At 47.3% G+C, this 22359-nt stretch overlaps 1 protein-coding gene across 1 annotated transcript; it reads right to left on the reverse strand.

Moving 5' to 3' along the window:
- Window positions 1-12565: 12565 nt before the first annotated feature.
- Window positions 12566-20569, reverse strand: LOC147822603 (ATP-binding cassette sub-family A member 13-like). The gene is made up of 4 exons (XM_087196526.1): window positions 18764-20569; window positions 17850-17959; window positions 13067-13185; window positions 12566-12709 (listed from the first exon to the last, which is right to left on the reverse strand). The coding sequence occupies exons 1-4, from the start codon at window positions 20566-20568 to the stop codon at window positions 12566-12568; spliced, it is 2178 nt and encodes a 725-aa protein (XP_087052652.1). The 5' UTR covers window position 20569.
- Between the last annotated feature and the right edge of the window lie 1790 nt (window positions 20570-22359).

The raw sequence follows: 22359 nt of genomic DNA on the forward strand, positions 1-22359 counted from the left end.
AGCACAGATCAATCCAGAAGGAGACACAGCACAAACTGTATCAGTGCCAGCTTGTTAGAATTACACCCCAGAGTCCAGGGCTCCGAGGTGCCTCTTCATTTGGGCATATCTCATAGTGTGACCATTGTGATAAAATTGGAGCAAAACCTGCGCCCCTGCCCTGAGTTTCTTTATACTTCTGATTGTTACATTTGTTATGGAATATCATAGCCAAGTGGAACCTAAGAGTGTGAACCCTGCTACAGGAGCAACTGCCCACTTTTTAGAAGACCTGAGGTCAAGGAGAATCCATGAGATGCATTCATGTGCTATAAAATGCCAAAAAGAAAAGGTGGTAAGAGATTGTACGATGGCCAGATGTGGTGCTACAGTCTGTAGTCCCAGCACTCTGGGAGGCTGAGGCAGGACTGCCAAGTTTGAGCTCACCCTGGGCAACTTAGTGATTTAGTGAGACCCTGTATCAAAATAAAAAATGGAAAAAGGGCTGGGGATGCAGCTCAGTGCAAAGGCCCTGGGTTTAATCCCCAGTAATGGGGGCTGGGAAAAGAGAGGGAAAGGGAGGGAAGGGAAGAGAGAGCAAAGGATAGGAGAGAGAGATCATATAGTACATTAGTCAGAGTGCCCCAGAGACATAAAACCAGTAGGGAGGGTGAGGGTGTGCGTGTGTGTGTGTGTGTGTGTGTGTGTGTGTGTGTGTGTGTGTGTGTACTTCATCTACACAGTAAGGAAAGGAAAGCACATAGAGACCTCTTCCCAGGCAGAGAGGCTCATGTGCCTCTGGATCTGGCCACAGGGTGGAACCCAGGGGGTGGGGGGGGCAGCCCCAGTCACACCCTGCAGATGCTCTCCCTGATGCCTGTTTCCCAGCCTGCTGTTGGAAGAACAGGGGGCCAGGCCAGGTCTGGGGTGGACACTGGGCATCCTCCCTGGGCTCTGCCTATTTTGGTCCTGCTTTGGCAGTTCCATGACGAGGACTCAGAGGGGAAGGTCCCTCAGAAATGGGTGCATCTAAACCTCACCCTGAGGAGTTGCCCGGCTTCTCATGGGCCTCAACCAAGATGGGCCAGCAAAGTCCTCTCTCCCTGTCCTGCTCATGTCTAGGGCATCACACACCAGTAGCAACCCGAGTCACATGCAGTGACTCTCTGAGAACCGACTCTCGGGGCAAAAGTACTCATCTGGAAATTCTTTACATCTTGTACTAAACATGGAGGCCCTCACGCCCATCCTGTGCAAGTTCCCAATCCAAAGGCTCAGGGTGGCAGCCAGGGACGAGTTCACTCCACTCCTTTTCTCTGGTTCCCAGGTTCACTGCCTATTTCTTTCACCTTATCCGCTCCATTTCTCCTATCTGAGGGCACCTGCAGCAAAAGTGAGCAGGTGAGGACTTTGAAACTAAGCCAGTGCTGTTCTGCTTAGCTGGAAATGAAACATGTGATTCCTGTGAGAGGCCGAGAGCCAGCTTCCAACACAACAATGCTCGGGGTGAACCTGAGAATTGTTAGAGATGCTCCCAAGGATCACCTTGTCACTGTCACGCTTCCTTAGGTGCACCCTGTGCTGTTCCCGTGGGAATTAAGCACAGCCTATAGGACTGAGCCTGACCCACAGGAAGAGTTGAAGTGAATGCAGGAAGGAAAGAATGGATCAGTTTCTACAGTATTCCCAGGGCTCTAAAGCCAGTGACACAAACACCCTGAAGGCCACCAGCAAAGGCTAAAAATCCAGGCCCAGATTCCATCACTAAGTCCACGCAGATCACAGTAAGAAGTCCATGTGGACCAGAGCCCTGCACAGGCCCCAGCACTTTAGGCCCACAGGCCCAGCCAAAGGCCTTCCTGGAAAAGAGCTATGCAGGTGGGTAAGCAACAGCCAGAGGCTGCCCCATACCATGGGAGTGAGCAGACACCAGCCAGAAGCCATCCCAGACAACTGCTGTGTAGGGGAGCAGGCCCTAGCCAGAGGCACACCTAAATACCATCCCAAGTGTGCACAGGCTCCAGCCAGAACCCTGCCCAGAAACAGGACAGACAGAGATCCAGAAGGCCAACACTCTGAACCCAGGAATTGGTGCAGTGGTGAGCAGAAAAGACATCTCGGTGGCTTGCTAGGAAACAAAGAACACTGGTCAAGCAAAAAGTTGCCTCAACAAAGTCACAAAAGCACAGGCTGCATCTGTTGAAATGAGAAGACATGAAAACAAGTCTCAAAACCAGACTTCCAGATCACCTAAGACAACCCCAAAGGGCAACAAGATGAAACAATCTGATGCTCAAACACCTGGACTCCCTGAACTGGCAATGAAAGAGGACCTGAAAAAAATGAAATCAGAAATAATTCCTCAGATAACAACAGAGATTGTGTCCACAGTGCAAGATATGATTAATAAATCTACACCAGACACAGATTTTTAAAAATAAAGGATCTGAGGTACATGATGGAATCCCAACATAAGGAAACAAATGGAATCCATAAAACAGATGCAAACAGATTTCCACAAGATTAAAACTCCATTGAAAGTTTACACAGCAGAATGAGCCAATGTGAGGACAGAATTTCAGGTATAGAAAACAAGATTGCAATTAGTGACCAGGAAAAGAAAAATTTCTTAAAAATAGTAAGGGACCACAAGAAATCAATCCAGCAGCTGCTAGATGATGCAAAGAAGAATAACATAAGACTGATTGGAGTCAATGAAGAAACAGGAGAAAGTGAAAATGACATAAAAAAAAAAAACTGTTCACAGAAATAATGGCAGAAAACTTACCAAGCAGGGGAAAAGAACTTGACATACAGATAAGGGAGGCATATAGGACTCCAACTAGCTGTGATCAAAAAAAAAAATCTACACATAGGCATATAATAGTTAAAGATTCCAGAAACCCAACAGAAGAACAAAGTTCTCCAAGCAGTGAGAGAAAAGAAACAAATCACATACAAAGGAAAGCCCATGAGAATCACAGCAGACTTCTCAACAAAAAACCTCAGGGCAAGAAGAGCCTTGAGTAAAGTATTTCAAGCCATAAAAGAAAACAACCTCCAACCCAGATTAACATAGCCTGCAAAACTATCTTTCAAAATTGATGGAAAAATAAGATACTTTCATGATAAAGAGCACCTGAGGAATTTCATGAATATCAAACCAGCAACTCCAAAAAATTTTAAACAATATCCTACGGAAAGACAGCAAGGATCACAACCCCAGGAAGCACAGCAGAATGAATCTGTTGGGCATGACAAGAAATTGAACACAAAGGGGGAGAATCAACAAAAAGAAAAAGTCATGACAAGGATAAGTCAATACATATCAGTTACAACCATTAATGTCAATGGTCTCAATTCACGAATCAAAAGAAAGAGACTGGCAGAATGGGTCAAGAAGCAAGATCCAACAATATGCTGCACAAGAAACACACTTAATTCAAAGTGAAACTCATAGACTGAAAGTTAAAGAGTGGAAAACAATGCTTCATGCAACAGAAACCCCCCAAAAAAGCAAGAGTAGCTACCCTCTTCACAGATCAAACAGATTTCAAACCAACACTGATTAAGAGAGACAAAGAAGGACACTTCATCCTTGTAAAGGGAAAAATCCAAGAGGAACAGGTGGCAATCATAAATATATATGAACCAAATACTATTGCACCTAACTATATAAAACAAATACTAACAGACATGAAAAATCAAATAACCACTAGTACAATAGTAGTGGTGGACCTCAATACCACACTATCACAAATAGATAGATCAACTAGACAAAAAATAAGCAATGAAATGCTAGAACTCAATCAAACTCTTGAACAAATGGACTTACAGATGTTTACAGTGTTCCACCCCACAAAATCAGAATACACATTATTTTGGCTAAACACAGGTTGTTCTGCAAAATAGACCACATACTCGCTCACAGAACATGTTTAAGTAAGTGCAAAGGAATTGAAGTTATCCCTTGTATATTATCAGACCATAGTGCGAAATTGAGAGATCAATAACAAATTGAAGATCAATAGCAAAAGAAACCATAAGAATTTCATAAACCTCTGGAAACTGAACAACACACTTCTGGATAACCAATGGGTCACAGAGGAAATTAAAAAAGAAATCAGACAGTTTCTACAATTGAATGACAATGCCAATACAACATATCAGAATCTATGGGACACAATGAAAGCAGTCTTACGAAGGAAATTCATAGCAGTGAATACTCATATTAGGAAAACAGAGCGAGCTCAAATAACCTGATGCTGAACCTCAAGCTTCTAGAAAAAGAAAAGCAGGACAAACCCAAAGCTCATACAAGGAAGGAAATTATAGAGATCTGAGCAGAAATCAATGCAATGGAGATTAAGAGAACGATACAAAAAAATCAAAGAAGCAAAGAGTTGGTTCTTCAAAAGAATAAACAAAATTGACAAACCCCTAGCCAACCTTGTCAAAAAAAGGAAAGAAAAGATCCAAATCCATGCAATTAGGAATGAAAAGGGTGAAATTACAGACCCAGCAGAAATCCAGAGGATCATCAATACCTACTTTGAGAAGCTACATGCCAATAAGATGGAAAACACAGAAGAAATGGATAGATTCCTAGATACATATGAATTACCCATGTTCAATGAAGAAGACCTAAAAATTCTAAACAATCCAATATCAATCAATGAAACTGAAATTGTAATTAAAAACTTATCAACTTAGAAAAGCCCAGCTCCTGATGGCTTCACTGCTGAATTCTACAAGACATTTAGAGAAGAATATTGCCACTATTGTTTAAACTCTTCAGTGAAATTGAAAAGGAAGCAATACTCCCAAATTCATTTCTGGAAGCAAGCATCACCTTGATCCAAAAAGCAGAGGAAGACCCAACTGAAAAAGACAACTATAGGCCAATCTCATGAATGAACATAGATGCAGGCAGGGGATTTAGCTCAGTGGCACTGGGCCTGCCTTGCGAACGCAAGGTCCTGAGTTTCATCCCTGGTATAAAAAAAAAAAAATGAACATAGATGCAAAAATACTGAATAAGATACTGGCAAAAAGAATGCAAATCATCAAGAAGATCATACACCCTGACCAAGTGGGATTCATCCCAGGGATGCAGGGATGGTTCAACATACACAAATCAATCAATGTAATACACTATATCAATAGAGCCAAGGACAAAAACCATATGATCATCTCAATAGATGCAGAAAAAGCATTCGACAAAATCCAACACCCACTCATGATGAAAACCCTACAGAAAATTGTAATAGACGGTCTCTATCTCAACCTGATAAAAGCCATCTATGAAAAACCAACAGCCAATATCATACTAAATGGTCAAAAACTGAAATCCTTCACACTAAAACCAGGAACAAGACAAGGACATCCACTGTCACCACTCCTGTTCAATATAGTTTTGGAAACATTAGCCACAGCAATTAGACAAGAGAAAGAAATAAAAGTAATAAAGATAGGAAATGAAGAAGTCAAATTGTCATTATTTGCAGATGACATGATACTCTATATGGAAGACCCTAAGAACTCCACCAAAAGTCTTCTGGACTTAATAAGCAAATTTAGTAAAGTAGCTGGATACAAGGTCAACACACAAAAATCAATAGCCTTCCTATACACAAAGAGACTTACTGAGAGAGAAATAGGGCAAACAATTCCTTTCACAGTAGCATCCAAAAAACTGAAATACCTAGGAATCAACCTAACAAGAAATCAAAGACCTCTTCTCTGAAAACTATAGCACTATGAAAAGAGAGATCAAAGAGGATATTAGAAAATGGAAAGACATCCCCTGCTCCTGGGTAGGAAGGATTAATATAGTGAAAATGATCGTATTTCCCAAACTGCTATATAGATTCAGTGCAATCCCAATTGAAATCCCAGCAGCATACTTCACGGACCTTGAGAAAATAATCCAAAAATTCATTTAGAACAAAAAAAGACCAAGAATAGCAAAAGCCATTCTAGGCAACAAAGACAAAGTAGAGGGTATCACAATCCCCAACTTGAAACTATACTACAAAGCTACTGTGATAAAAGCAGCATGGTACTGGCAAAGAAACAGAACTGACCAGTGGAACAGATTAGAAGATGCAGAAACAACTCCAGACACACTCAGCCACCTCATCTTCCACAAAGAAGCCAAACTCCCTCACTGGAGGAAAGATAGCCTCTTTAATAAATGGTGCTGGAAAAATTGGGTTTCAACTTGCCAAAAATTAAAACTAGATCCATATCTCCCAACACACTCTAAACTAAAATCAAAATGGATTAAAGATCTAAATATTAAAACAGAAACACTAAACTGGCTGGAAGAGAAGTAGGGTAGAACTCTTGAAGACATTGATTGGAATAGGAAAAGATTTCATGAACAAAACCTCACTTGCATGTGAACTAGCACAATCAACAAGTGGGATATCTTCTTATTAAAAAGCTTCTGCACAGCAAGAGAAACCACCAACAGCCCACAATGTAGGGAAAAAATTTTTACCAGCTGTTCCTTAAAGGTCTACTATCTAGAATATATGAAGAACTTAAAAAAAATCAGACCTCCCAAATTTAAAGACTCAATCCAAAAATGGGCATCTGAAATAAATAGACATTTCTCAGTCAAAGAAGTAGAAATAGCAAATAAACATGAAAAAATGTTCAACATCACTGGTCATTCGAGAGATGCAAATGAAAGCAACACTGAGATTCCAACTCACCCCAGAAAGAATGGCTGCTATCAAGAAATCAACCAATAACAAATGCTGGCGGGGCTGTGGGGAAAGAGGAACCCTGCTCCACTGCTGGTGGGAGTGCAGACTGGTGCAACCACTGTGGTAATCAGTATGGAGATTCCTCAAAGAACTAGGACTGGAGGTCCCATTTGACCCAGCTATTCTCCTGCTGGGTATCTTCCCCAAAGAATCAAAAGAATCATACCACAGTGATATATGTGCACCCACATTCATAGCAGCACAGTTTATAATCGCTAAAACTTGGAAACAGCCCAACTGCCCATCAACTGGAGACTGGAGAAAGAAGATGTGTTCTTTAATAAAATGGAGTACTACTCAGCCATAAAGAATGAGAAACTAGAGACATTTATAGCTAAATGGATGCATACTGAGTCCATACTCTTAAGTGAAATAAATAGGACACACATGTGTAAATACCAAATAGTTTCTCGACTGTGAGAAACTGAAAGTGTAAATAAGGACTAAAAGGTATAATAGATAATGTGAAATAGGAAGAAACGGAGCAAAGGGGAAGGGGAAGTGGGAGGGTTAGGGGAAAGGAAAGAAGAGAAAGGAATTAATATGAGAAAATGGAGAAATGGAAACAAAGTCTCTGTACATAGGGGAGGTGGAGGGGTTGAAGGTAGGGCAGGGCAAGGGGGAAAAAAATGAGAACCAAGAGAGATTATGTAAAGGTCCAAATGTCCAATGATGAATGTCATTGTATTGTATACCTAAAATGTACCAATAAAGTAAAAATAAAATAAAATAATTTTTAAAAGACTAAAAGTCCAATGTGAGCCAGGCGTAGCAGTGCATGCCTGTCATCCCAACACTCTGGGAGGCTGAGGCAGGAGGATCATGGGTTCAAGCCCAGCCTGGGCAACTAAGCAACTCAGCAAGACTCTGTCTGGAAATTGAAAATAGAATGAATGAATAAATGAACGAATAGGAAGGAAAGAAGGATGGATGGATGGGGGATGGATGGATGGGGGGATGGATGGATGGGGGATGGGTGGGGGGATGTAGCTCAATATGAGGGCCCTGGGTTCAAACTCCAGTACTGAAGAGAAAATCCAATTTGATCAATTTGCAAACTGTAACAGAGAAACCTAGGGACAAAAATAAGGAAATAGTGCTACAAATCATACAGTCCTGTTGTCACCTTAACAATAAAAACAACAGCCGAGCCCAGCGTGTCACCGCAAGGGACAGAGATTCCTTCCCGGGACGGGGGACACCCTAGTGGTATCAAGGCTAACGGCCTCGGTGCACATTTCAATGGGGCCCGGGGTCTTGCTCACACCCTCCGGGTTACCTGACCACCCCGCTACTCAGGCGATCGCAGTGACTTCATTGCAGAGGAAGATGCACGGCCTCAAAACACTGCAAACCCTCCGGGCGGCAGCCGCGCCCAAATCCAAGCCTTCCGGGATGGAGCGTTAGCGCCACCCAGTGGCCGCTCTGCAGTACAGGCGCTGCCAAGCCCGAAAGGCCCCGTTAGGGAGCGGACTGGGACGGAAGTCAGCATCTCTTACTCCTCCTAGGGCGGCCTCTGGCTGCTTCCCAAATTATGCACCAGAGCTCCGCTTCCCGTAGGAGTTCCGGTCACCGGAGATTTCAAACCAAAGCCAATCACAGTTTCTAGAAAAGGATGCGAGCGAGCTGAACAGAAGAAATTACAACAATGTTCCTGCTCTCCTCCCCTCTCCCTTCCGCTCCAACGTCCCCACCCCCGCTTGGTGTTTAATGAGATGAACCTGGAATTTTATTGAAAAGTACAGCTGTGCACGGATGCACACGCCTGTAATCCAAGCACCAAGGGAGGCTGAGTCAGGAGGATGGCAGGTTGGATTTCCACTTGGGCAATTTAATGAGATCCTGTCTCAAAATAACAAAAAGGGCTGGGGGTGTGGCTCCCTGGGTTTAAACCCCAGTTCAGGACAGGATGGGACAGGACCGTAAGGCGCTACGTGTCTTACTGCAAACAACTTCCTACTATAATACGAAGCTTGACTTCCCAGCTTCCAACCTATTTCTTTTTAAATTTAGATTGATTGATTCTTATAAATCAAACCAAATCAGATTGACCAGAGCTGGCATGAAAGTAAATGCACGTCGGGCCAGCGGACTGCTGTGCTTGCCCGGGGCCAGTTTCAGGGTTCTCTGCAGAGAAAGGTGAACCCCCAATAGGACAGCCCTGCCAGGGGCCCGCACCACACCTGCGGCGGCCATGAAAGGCACCTGCTCCTCAATGACCGTGCCCAGTGCCACCCAGGACATCCCTCGGGGTATGACAATTTCCGTTCCTTTTTTAGTTCTTCGAGGACACAGCAGCGATTTCCCAGCCTCGGGAGGGGGAGGAGGGGGGAGGGGAGGGGAAGGGGAGGAAGATGGACGTGACACCGAGGTACAGCACCCAGAGCAGCGCTGTACCTTGGAGCGGGAAATATTTGCTTCCAAAATGCTGCGGACAGTTTCATCGGAGATGTGGACAGAAGACTGAAGCTCTTCGGTTAGCCTGGTGATGTTCTTCATCAAATCTCTCACTTTTACATCTGAAACATAAACAAAAGGAGCTAAATTTTAGGATAGACATTCAGATTATCAATGACTATGAAAACAAGATCTGATTTTACAATCTAAGTTTCCATCACAATGCGCACCTTGGAGTAGACACTAAGCAAGCTCTTCCTGCTCCAGGGGTAACAGGTCATTTACTGCATGAGTAAATCAAAGCCCATGTTACGTGGTGTTCTCCAGCTGTTACTTTGCTTGTTCTAAAATCTGTGCATTGTGAGATTTGCTTTGGAAAAAGCTTTGTTTGGGGAAACAATGACCACTGAGGTAAGAAACTCACTTTTCCACATGTACAAGGCCTGATGAAAAATTATAGGGAGTATTTAAGTTAAAAATTTATTATTGCAGGGTTGGGGATGTAGCTGAGTGGTGCCACACCTGCCTCGTAAGTGCAAAGTGTCCTGTGTTCAATCCCCAGTACCACAAAAAATATATATATATCATTGGAAAAGACACACTGTCATTAATCCCCCTCAAAATCCTCCCTCACTTCAAACACACTTATCGCATCATTCTGGCCACTTTCTGAAGCAGTTCTGGAAGTCTTCTTTCCTGAGTGTCTTTATGTGGTGTGATTAAAAATATGGTGAATGCTGCTGCCAAGGCTTGTAAAACAGGGCAATGCATCCTCGTTCACCTTATTCACCAGTCACTGTGCAACTTCCGGCTCTTCCCACAGTCAAAATGGCCGAGAAAGGCCAACATTTTCGAATCCATTCAGGACATGGAGGCAGCCACCACAGCACAACTACAGACACTCAGGAAGGGGACTCCAGAGCTGCCTAAAAAGAAGCAAAAATGTGGGGGTGAGTGTATTTGAAGCCAGGGGGAGGGTTTTGAGAGAGATTGATGGCAATGTGTCTTTATAATACACTTTTTTAAAAATGTATCATATTTTTCAATCACACCTGTGACTGATCTCACTTTTTACCATAAAGAATGTCACTTAAGTATTTCCCACAATTCTTCAGACAGAGCGTGTTGATGCTCAAAAGCTGTATGAACTATAGATGGAGTAGACACAGAACAGAACGAGTGGGCATCAAATATTCCATCCAAGGACACAGGGAGAGCAAACCAGGCCCCAGAAGCTGCTCTCCCCTCCTCTGCCTGATCCTGGGTACCCCAGGACCTTAGGACATGCTTTATAAACACCCAATACATCAGACCAGCCAACTTATAAGCTGTGACTTATCACATACAGCAGTGCTTTCCCTTCTTGGGTTTTATTTTAATAGTCCATTGAGGGAAATACAAGGCTTAACTTCTAATCAAGCAAAATTAAAAGAACCACACACTCACCCTCAGGGATTGCAAAGTCGCTAAGGAAAGCCATACCGGGGTTCTTTGACAGCCAAGTCTCCCCGAGACTCTTGGCCAACCTAAAATGGCAGAAAATTAAGACTAAGTTAAGCAGGATGACACAATGTTGGGCTGCACATTTCTATAAAACCCGGAGGGCAAATGCCCGAGTCTCCCGATAGCATCTGTGCATGATCACCCATCACACCCGGCTCCCCGTCCTTCTCAGAGCCCTGCCGAGCGAGGCGATAAATGCGGAAAGGGCAGATGGGCGGACCGCAAGCCATCCAAGGAGCAGTGGCAGCAAGAGCCCAGTGGGCATCTTCCTGAGAACAAGGCCTCTGTGGGGCACGAAGCCACGATCTCCCTCTGCCACTCGCAGAGAAACATCACATGGAGCCTGTGAAGATGTCTGGCTGTTCGGACAACCACGTTTAGAACACACGGTGAAACACGCTTAAACATGCCTAACATACTGGGCATATACTGTGGTCAAGACATCAGTAAGGTTAGCCGCATGCTGAATGCTGCTCTTATAAACTAACACTTAAAAACTCAGGCTGAAGTTGTTTAGAAAATACATATATTAATATGCATATTCATAGTATGCGGTACAGATGGTTGACTAAAATTTATGTTTTGTGTGGTGATGGGGGTTGAACCCAGGGCCTTCACACTGAGCTACATCTCCAGCCATTTTTCTATTTTTTATTTTGAGATAAAGTCTTGCTAAATTGCTCAGGCTGGGCTCAAACTTGCCATCCTTCTACCTCAGCCTCCCAGATTACAGGTGTGCACCACAACACCTGGCTTGAAGGTTTTGTTTTGTTTTGTTTTGTTTTGTTTTGTTTTGTTTGGAGATAAGGTATCACTATGTAGGTCAGGCTGGCCTCAAACTCAAAGCAATCCTCTTGCCTCAGCTTCCCAAGTGCTGGGATCACAGGCATGCGCCACCACGCCTGGCTGGAAATTCATAACTGAAAAGCGCTAGACACACCCCACGCAAAGGAAAGAGCTGGAGAAGACCCGAGGCCACACTGGACGTACTCGTGCAGGCGCCGTTGGACCATTCGCAGCGGGGGCTGGCATAGGCAGCCCTGCTCAGTGGCATTTTCCAAGTCACTTTTGAAGCTTCCCAAGGTGCTAGAAAGATTCTTGCTAAAACTTTCACAACTTAGCTGACCTGGCGAGCTCCACATCTTGTGAGTTTCCTAGAAAACACAGCAGTGGTAAGTCAGAACACATGGACTCGCTGGCGTGGGCACAAGTCTGGTTTCCGAACACATGCCTCCCTCGGTGTGAGATGCAGTGTAGGTTTTTAGTTGAGTCAGTTGCCTCAGGAAAACAATGCAAAGCCATTGCGGGGCAGTGGGGAGAACTCAGCCCGCTCCCTTACTGCTCTCACTAACCAGCCCAGCAAGGGGGCAGCGCTTTCATATGCGGCAGAGGACAAGGACATCCTGCCGAGACACCACACTTAGATCCCCACCCTGCTGCCCAGGGACTCATTCCACCCAATAGCAAGAGAGAAAGGAAAGTCACAGTCTTTAAAAATAGGCAAAGGCCAGACAGACATCTCCCCCAACTGATAGCAGTGATGCCACAAAGAACTAAAATCAGAGCTAGCGGATAAGCCAGCAATCCCAAGGCTGGCTGTGCCTGAGGAAATGAAACCAGCCCTCAGAGTGATGTCCACATGCTCACATTCACTGCAGCATTACTCACAATGGCCAAGGCATGGAATCTACCTAATGCCCAGTGCCCACTGACAGAGGGATGGACAAAGAAAAACCTTTACACATGCACGCATGTGCTGCAGTATTATTTAGCCATAAAAAAGGAATTCGTGCCATTTGCAACAACACAGATGAACCTAAAGGGAATGCTAAGTGAAACAAGTCAGTCCCAGCAACGGAAAACAATACTGCACAGAGCCCAGCGAAGTGTGGAGGACTCGGTGGTGGGCGTCACGGGCCATGGCAGGAGCAGAGCTGCTCCTGCCTGCAGGAGTCTGAGGGGGCATGGCCGACTCCGCAGCCCAGCATCTGTGTCTCCACAGCCTCGCACCGGGAAAATGCCACCTTATCCCAGCCCCAGCAGGGGCCACTGCCCTGAGCCCCCAGGAGGGAGCGGTCCAGGGGAGAGGCTCAATTCAGATTCGGGGTCGGAGCCCTTGCCTGGGCCTCTTGGACACTCGTCTAAACTAATAAAGAGGCCATGTTCGCACAGGCAGCCACTCAGCTCCATTCGTGGAAACTGGACGTGGACTCAGTTCTTGGAGCCAGTGACGGGCTGGCAAACATTTAATATTTAGATTTCTAGCCAGGTGCAGTGGTGCACACCTGTGATCCCAGCACTCAGGAGGCTGAGGCAGGAGAATTGACGCAAGGTTGAGGCCAGCCTGGGCTAAATAGCAAGACCCTGTCTCAAAAGAAAAGGAAACAAAAGGAAAGAAAAAGCTGACAAACCTGGTAGAGGCCGTGCAGCAGTGTGGCCCACTGGAGAGCGGGCAGGATGAGCCGCTGCACCCCGCCTCGCCTGCAGCTCAGGGCAGCACACAGAGTCTCCTTCGTCAGCGAGGGGCTTTCTGCAGAGGAAACAGCGGCTATGAGAACCAGCCACACTCACAGAATCACTGCTGGGAGATTCAGAACACTGCCGATTCCTAAAGGATTCCCACCGCCAGGCTGAACAATATTCCATTGTGTACACATGCCCTATTTTCTTTATCCATTAACACCGCTGTGCCTTTTGGGTTCTGAATGCAATTAAAGACTTCACTTTTTCTGAGCTGAATTGGTTGTATAGAAAGCAATTTCCTTCTGGTCTCTCCTCCTATATCCTCTAGAGGAGGGGTGCTCATTCACCCCAGTTTTCCCGGGACAGTCTTGGTTTCTGTGTATTATCCTGGCATAGTTGTAAGCAGTGCCACCTTCCATTCCTTCCCAAAGTCCGCCAGTGGGAAGGAAGCATTAAATGCGAGGTCTATCTGTGGGCATCTCCCTGCCTCACAAACCACACCTGGAAGCCAGGAAGACGCCCTGCCTTGGTCTTCAGAGCACCCAACCTCTCCATCAGCTCCCCAATACCCCAGTGGCTCTGCCCACCCAGCTCAGCCCCAGGAAACTGCAGGTCCCACGCAAGCGCCTCCTCGAAGGAGAAGTAGACACGGGAATCTGCCTGAGGCCCCACGGTGCCCAAAGTTTTTCTGCAGCCCCCAGCACTGGCACTCAGGCCTCCTGCTCCGCCCTGCCCTCCCAAGGGGCTCCCAGCTTCTCTCCTGAGCCCCTCAGCTCTCAGAAGCCCCCCATCTCTGAACCACCCCACTCTGTTGCCCCTGGCACTGAGCTCCCAGTCTCTAGCCACCCGGCCTTTGCAGAAAATTAAATGTGTTCCTGTGAATAATGAGACCTTTGAATTTTTTCAATTGGTGAAAAACTGTGATCCTGAAAGATGATGACCCCGATACTCAGAAATCATCTTTTAAAAGTGTGGGCAGACACCAAGTGAAAGATCAGCTCTTGCCAGGGGTTGGGGGCAGGAAGGGACCGAGGCACAAAGCCAGGGGTCACTGGTGGGGACCTGTGATGGCAGGCACGTGTCAAGGCAACCGTCCAAACCCCAGACTGCATGACACCCCAAGTGACCCCACGGCAGGCACACTGTCACCGTGGGCCACCCACCGTGACAAAGGCCACTCTGCTGGGAAAGGCGGTAGTGGTACCAGGGGAGGCAGGAATTTGGGGGTGGGAGGGTGTTGGGAATCGGTATTTACTGCTCAATGCTGCTGCAAAACTAAGGCTGCTCTTAAAAAATAAAGTTTATTGGTTAAAAAAAAAGTTTTGAGCAACTACAATGTGAATTCAATACGATATACCTAAAGCAAGATGCAAAACATGTGTACCAGCTCCACAGGACGAATGTATTTATTGTGTATGGCAAACTGGCATAATTTCACAAAAGAAGAAAAAAACAACAAAAAAATATACTTAAAGCCGTGCTTTCCAGAGGCATCCAACCTGCTGTGTTACTTTGCTTTCCTCATTAATCATATTTCACCAATCTTGAAGACAGTTTTATTACAGAAAATGAGAAAGGCATCTTCTCAGTAGCTTCTTGTTGAAACGTGGACGGAAGGGAACCAAGTGCAGGCAGATACTGCAGCACCTGTCCTTGAGCACCGCCCTGCCTTGTGGAAGTGAAATAAAGGGCACAGAAGCTGGGCTCTGGGACCCAGGAGAACAGAGAGCCCAGGCAGGCTCCCGCTGTAGAGCATGAGGGCAGCAGCATGGGCCTCCATGCCCTGTATCTACACCAAGAGTGGGCACCATGGGGGCCCACCTGGCATCTGCAAGGCTCAGCCTGGTGCTGTGGTTCCAGGATGGAGGTCAGGCTGCCACGCCGCTGGCCTCGTCTGTCCCATCAGATGCCCCGCAGCCATCACTGCAGTGTCAGGGTCTTGAGCCCAGTTGGAGCCCAGTGCCAGCCCCTCCCAGGCTTCTCCCTCCTTGGCCTCACTCAGCTCCTGCCAAGCCCCAGGGCCAGCCCTCGATGCCACTCCAGCATCTCTCCCCACCTAGAGGAGGCAGAGAGACACCTGCGCTGTCCAGACCCCCAGCCCGTGCCCCACCCTTCCTCCTTCCGAAACCCTGGGTCCTGACTGGCTCTCAGCACGTCCCCCTCGCCATCTGTGGGATGGGAAGATGAAAGTGGATGTCCCCGGCACAAGCTCCCTCTGTCCCCAGGGAACCACAGCTGGCTCTCATGCAACCTTGTGGCCAAACTAAAAGCCAGCGGAGGAGAAAAGGACTTCGACAACTTCTCTCCTGCGGACACTGAGCTCCACCTCAGAGGCTGCAGAGGAAAGAGTGCCACGATTTCCCCTTGCTCTGCTCCTGGCCATCAGGGCCCACTCCGCCCATGTCTTCCCCACTACTTGGCCCTCTACCTCCCCTAGGTCTGTGCAGCATGGAGCTGCAGTCTGGCAAGGAAAGTGGGCCGGCAGTTTCAATGATAGCCAGGGCACGGAGTTTCCTTCAAATAAAATATAGCAACACAACATCAAAACTGAACTTTAATTTTCTGATCCTAACATAACTTGCTATATCAATTTAGCAGCTGCAATACAAAATGGCAAGATGTGAGCCAATATGAATTCAGGCATCTTTCAGTGTTTAATTCACTTAAACCCCACACCGTAGGGGACTGCGAAATGTCAGAATAATTACGTCTTCGGCAGGTTGCATTCAATGTGCCAGAAAAGCACTCAAGAAGGAGAAAGAAGTTCGAGGTGAGCCTCCCCTGAGCGCGCTCCCGCAGTGGGCCGGGCAGCGGTGCTCAGATGGCCCAGGTCTGTGATCGGCAGGACCGCCACCTTCTCAACATCTCCCACCAGATGTGAGGACTCCAGGAAGCCCCTACCTCCCACGCGACAGACAACGGGGCGGCAGCTCTTTTCTCTTGTTTCTTAGCCCAAACACTGATGGGCTCTTGGGTTCTGGTTAGTAAACAGAGCTGCGTGAGCAACAGGATCTAACGCTGTAGAAGACGCTCCCTGGTGTCAGTGGCGTGGCACCGGCTCTTCCAAGGTGAGCAGCAGGCCCTGTAGCGGGGGAGGACAACTGGAGGCCCTGGGCACCCACGCAGGCCAGGTCCTCGCAGCCCCGGTGTCACAGCCTGGCCTGTTCCACCCTCGACCACGACTCCCTCAGCGGCACCAGGCGCTGCACCCCGTCTGCTCTCAAAGCAGCTGCCTGTCACATCACTGACTGAAAATCTGCCCTGGGGACACTGGGGGACACAAAGCTTCCAGGCGCTCCACTCTGCCGTGAGCCTTTCCCAGGAGGGGGCCCCACCCACGCTGGCCCTTCCACTCACATCAGCGCCTCCTGGCCGACACCAGGGTTTCTCCTGGAGCCGCGGAAGCACAGGGTGCGTGCACAGACACATCCGGGCGGCACTCAGGGCTCAGCTGCCTGCCCCACCCGGATATGCAGCCCCGAGGTCTCCTCCACCCTGCACCTCTCCTCTGGGCTCCCTCTCGGCATCTGGTGGCACCAGGAGTGTCTTGTTTGCCACAGTGTTGGCACCGCGTTGCCTGCAGCTCCAGTCTCCTAGCTGCTGTTCCCAGGCTGACACTGCCCTGCCGCTCCAGCCCCCGGTACCGCCCCCAGGGCACCCACGGGGCAGTGACCCCTGCTCAGGGTGGACCCCAGGCGGACACCGCAGCGACCCTCCCTTGCAAGGCACACTCTTCTCTTTCCGACATCCCTCCGGCCCCACATGGCGCCCAACTGGACAAAGGCAGCCCAGAGCACACGGAGGCCGGTCCAGCGTCTCCCCCGGCGGGAACCGGGGACCTCAGGATGAGCCCGTGAGGCTCCTGGCACTGACCCCCACACTCACACTCACCCAGCGCTTCCTGCGAGCTGATCCCAATGACACGGTCATCATGGACCAGAAGGGGACACGCTCAGAACTGCACCCCAGGTTAGCGATGGAAACGGGAGGTCAGGACCCAAGAGAGGAGCCCGGGCACGGAAGGTCAAAGAAATAACCCTAAGCTAAGAAGGATCACAGATACAGCAGCGATAAAATAACGAAATAATCTAATAACAAATCAGGGCAGGTAGAGAGTGAGCTCCTGGTATGGAGGGAACTCAAGGAAGGGTGGGGCCAGGGCCAACCCCCAGTCCTTCTCTGCTCCCCTCTGCACCAGGGCGTCCTGCCCTCCTCCTCTCCACCTCTCCCGTACCTGCCAGGCAGCCAACTCAGCCCTCAGCCCTCACTGCCCCAGGGGACGGTGCTCAGAAGACTCCGAGGGAGGGGCAATGTGCGCACCAGTGGGAATGACCAAGACAGCAGTGGCCCACTCCATGGAACCACATGTCCTCTACAACCTGATGCTTCCCCTCTGGAAAAAGCCAGTTACCCCACCAGGCAACCTGCCCTTTGATGGGCCCATTACAGCAAAGGAAGTGGGGCCATCTTGGATGGGAGGCCCCAGGGCACAGGGACAGGGAAGCACATTCCAAGAGCAAAGGAGACCAGAAGGCCCAGCACAAGGTCTGACTTGGCTGCAGCAGGGTCCCGGGAAAGTTGGAAAGAGTGGCCCAGATGTGGCCGAGCCGGGAAGCCAGGCTAAGAAAATGATGCTTTGTTCTGAAAGAAACCCAGGGGCCACTCCGCATGCGCTCTGACAGCCAAGCCCTGACAAGGGCCCCAGAGCAATTCTCAAGCACTGCTGCCCACCTGCGAGGATGGTGAGCCCCCGAAGTACCACCAGCTCCACTCTCTGTAGCGTTGCCATGGCCTCCGAGGGCGCCTCCAGCTGCTGGAAGGCTTGGCACAGCTCCACAACACTTGGGGGAAAACAGACGAAGCGTTAAGGCCAGAGCCTCTGCAACCCACCCACCAAGGGGAGGCCATGTGGTCACCCACGTGCAGGAGCTGTCCACCCTGCTCTGCCCAATCTGCTTTATAGAAACACAAGAAATCACAGGGGCCAGATCTAGACCTCCAGGAACCTCTGCTTTCTAATTTATCTCACGGCATTGATTTTGCTGCTGATCTGCCTGAATTTGCTCTTTTCTTGCTCCATTGCCTTGGTAAACCATTAAAGGTCTCAAAACGGGATGCCAGATGCAGAGGATGGAATCCACTCTCTGTGGCAGTGTGGATGGACCGGGGGCGCTGTGTTTGGTGAAGGCAGTCAGGGACAGAAAGACAAACGGCACATCTCACTCATGGGCGGAATGTGACAAAGCTGACCTCACAGGGTCGAGTGGGACAATGCTTAGCAGAGGCCAGGAGAGAGCAGGAGAGAAGAGTGGGAGAGGTCAATCAGCAGTACCAAGTCCCAGTCAGACAGGAGTCAGGAGCTCCAGTGTGCTATGGCTCAGGAGGGCAACTAGGTTACAGTGATGCACATCTCAAAATATCTGGAGGAGGGGCTTGCGCACAACCTCACCCCAAAGAAATGGTGATGGGATGGATAGGCTAATTGCTCTGATTTGAAAAGACAAGACTGGACACCGATCAGTCCATGTGAAAGTCAACCCCAGAATGTAATGTAGGCCAAAATCAAGAACGACTAACCCTGGATCCACCCACTTCCTGAGTGGCCACTGAGAAGGAAAAAGGACGTGGATGAGGTGTTTGATTACCTTTCATCTGTCAGCAGGACTTTTTGCCAGTTTTCAATCAATACTATTAACCGCTTCAGGTATTTCTTGAAACTCGATGATGGGTGGAAGCTATAAGGGAAACTCATCGTCTCGCTCCTGGTCCTCGCCTCTTGTGCAGATGTGACATTCTTCCGGGTGGCTGCATTAATGAAAATCTCAGAAACTGGCCACAACAAAGTACGCAAAGAATTTATCCACTGAGAGTTGTTTGGGAGGAGGCTCAAGAGTGCGATTCTAGGTAGCATGATCTGGATTGCTTTTTCAAGTTGATGATCAGTTATATTCTGAATCAAGGACACGTTGAAAAATAAAGCTTTCCTTAAATCAGCTCCGCCATCACTTCGAGCTCCATGAGAAGCCTCCAAAACTGTGGCTATGGTTTCTAGCAGGTCACGTGGAAGCTGACCAGATGTCAGCAGCAGGTTTAAAACATCACCAGGGCTCTTCTTTAAGCTATCCCAGAAAGTGTCTACAATGAGATCAATCAACATTTTCATGGAAGCTCCCATTTCCGTGCTGTTTTCTGTTAGCATTTTATCCAAACAAGGAATCATTTCGTCAATTCTTTCCCATTTGGTATCTTGAGCACCACTATGAGTGGAAAGAGGATTTGAGTGTAAGAAGTTTATTTGTTTGGTGATGTAATTTATCGGAACTAAGCAACCCAGAATTTCCTCCCATACGTTGACAGAATCCATAGAAAATATTTGAGTCCCATTATTAAGTGCCACCACAAGGCGCTCCAAGTCTCCCAAATTAAATTTCACAGAAGTTAAAAATTGAGCCATTTCTTCCAAAATCTCAGTAAAGTCCTTGGATTGGCTCACATCTGCAAGCAGGCTAGATGACAGACTGGAATTATCAGAGTCCCAGGAAACACTAGGTTTCACCCCAGTCATTCCAAAGACGAGGTCAAGAAATGGCAGCAACAAATCATTTATGTTTTTCAATACAAAATGATCTTTTTCGAAAGTAGCAATTTCCTTCACAAGACTCTGAACTCTTTGTTGCATGCTAAAATAGAGAGTGTCAAAGAATTTGCTGCTCTCTTTGCTATGGGAGATGAAATGAGTTTCAAGAATCGTGGTCATCTTCTCCGAAGCTTTCTTGGCCAGCTGGAGGAGTTTCACAAAGGAGTCTACTGTGGTGGCCAGCTCTTTCAGCCCAGCACTGTCATCTAGCAATGTGGCCAGAGTGCGAGATATTTCTACAAGGGGTTCCACAACATGATCTTCTGCCCCAGTACCGGAAATGACACTGAGCAACATCTTAGTGATTTCTAATGCTTCTCGGTTTCGTAGAGGGAATGAGTTATTCGCGAAGGAAAACAAGACAGTCAGGTTAGCAAGTATAACTTCTTGGAGTACAGGATACAAGTTATGGAAGTCGTCGGGAGAGGTTAACAGAGTGTTCACGAGATTCGCCATCTCTGCGGAACTTTCTCTCACAAGGTAAACAACTGACCTAAGGTCCCGGTGGAGCTGGACAAGATCTGCAGAGCTGTTCACGTGGAGAAGCACCTGACTTACCCTCCCTGGGAAGTCCTGACCACCAGCAGGCTTATTCTCCTCTGAGGCCTCCCTCAGAAGGCCAAGGACTGCATCGCACATGAACTCCAGCCCTCCAGGGCTATCAAAAGAGAGTTCCCCCCCGTCTGTCCAGAAGGAGCTTCTGACCAGATGAAACACGGCCTCCTCTAAGCTTGAGAACACACTCATCCATCTGTCTTCACTCCTCCAGGTCAGAAACTGATCCAGCTTCAGAGCTTCTAGAAGTTTATCCATGAAGACAGAACTGTAAACGTGGACATTAATGTTTCATACATTACCAATGGAAAGATTACAGTATGTGATGATTTTCTTTCACTGTGGTGTCATGGGAGAGTAATGTTGAGCAAAAGATAACAAGCTAGAATAATTCCAAGTGAAGTTTAATTTTATTGTTGCCCAAACAATGAAAAGAGCAGAGAAATTTTATGGACATTTCTACCACAATTCTTTGAACCTAACAATGTGAAAAGCTATATACTTGGTTCTAGAAAAGAGGTGAAATAGCCAGGTATGGTTAGCACATGCCTGTAATCCCAGCACCCTGGGAGGCTGAGGTAGGACAATTGCAAGCTTGAGCCCAGCCTGGGTGATTTAGCGAGATCGTGTCTCAAGATAAGAAATAAAAATACAAAAGGTTTGGGGAAGTAGCTCAGTGTGAAGACCCCAGGTTCAATGTCCAGTATCGAAAAGAAAGGAAAGAAACAAGGAAAAGGGGAAAGGAGTGAGGAGGCAAGAGGTGAAATGACTACAAAGTGATTCTTGGTAGAAGAGAGAAACCTGGAAATATGGGAAGCCTATTTACACTTCTTCTGGTTTGAGAAGTTTTACCAGATCACTAGATACGTGAAGGCTCTGTGCTGAGCCAGCTTGGCTAGGTGACAGCAGCTCAGCAGGCCCTCTCTCAGGGGGCTCCGGTTTCGGGGCTACAAGGAAGAGTTGCAGGATAGATGGGAGTTGGAAACCATTTTGTAGCATAAATATGCCTACCAGCCACTCAATTCAACATGAATCTAAGTGTTGTTGCAAAGAGATTTTGCAGCTGTGATTAAAGCCCCTAAGCAGTTAATTGCAAGGTAGTCAGAAGGGACAGTGGCCTGGGCACCTGACACATCAGCTGCTAGGCTGTAAAAGAGAGCATGGGACTCCTGGCCCTGCAGAGCCAACAGCAGCTGGGCTTACTCTTCCTGGGGTTTCCTTCCTGAGGTTCACTGCACCCTCCTGGTGTCTCTGCCTGCCGGGACCGTCCCTCCTGGTGGCTGGCCCTACTGACTGTGGCTTGCTTACCCAGCCTCCAAATCACAGAGCCTGACCCTGTCAACGAGGTCTCAGCATGCTGGGGCCCCCCTGACACAACACAGGACAGGCTGCAGTTCCCCTTAGCATTTTCACTAGTAAGACCCTAGGACATTTCACAAGATACATGAATAAAGAGAGTGACGGTTAATTTTAATGTTTCTAAATAAAAATATCGCAGTAGGTTAAGTGGACTGAAAACATTAAAGCCCTCCATGTTTAATGCAGCAATTTAAATTACTGGGCTGTATTTGTGAATACAATGGTACCTTAGTTCACAAACTTAATTCTTTCCAAGATTCTGGTTGCAAACCCAAATGGTCAGGAACCAAATCAAATTTACCAATAAGGTCAACACGGAACCTAACCAATGAATTTGATTTGGTTCGCAACCAATTTGGTTTGCGACCAGAATTGAGGAAAGAATTACGGTTGTGAACCGAGGTACCAATGTACTTCCATAAAAATTAATTTTTAAATTCTATAGAAAACAATTTCATCCCTGTTTTCATAATCTAAAAATGAAAAAATATGTGATTCCTTATCACACGCTAGATTGAAATGTTTACTTGTTAAATGATAATACCAAAATTATTTTACCTTGATATTTCTACAAAATGCTCATGAAGACAAATTCATTTCAAAGAGAATTTAAAGGTATTAGGGGCAAGTGCTATCTTTTTGACATTTCTATACTTCAAAAAATAAAATGGTTTGAGATATATGATAACT

The sequence above is a fragment of the Heterocephalus glaber genome, unplaced genomic scaffold, assembly GCF_053883595.1.
Source record: "Heterocephalus glaber isolate CG9 unplaced genomic scaffold, H.glaber_assembly_v1.0 deba00001610, whole genome shotgun sequence".
Classification (NCBI taxonomy): Eukaryota; Metazoa; Chordata; class Mammalia; order Rodentia; family Bathyergidae; genus Heterocephalus; species Heterocephalus glaber.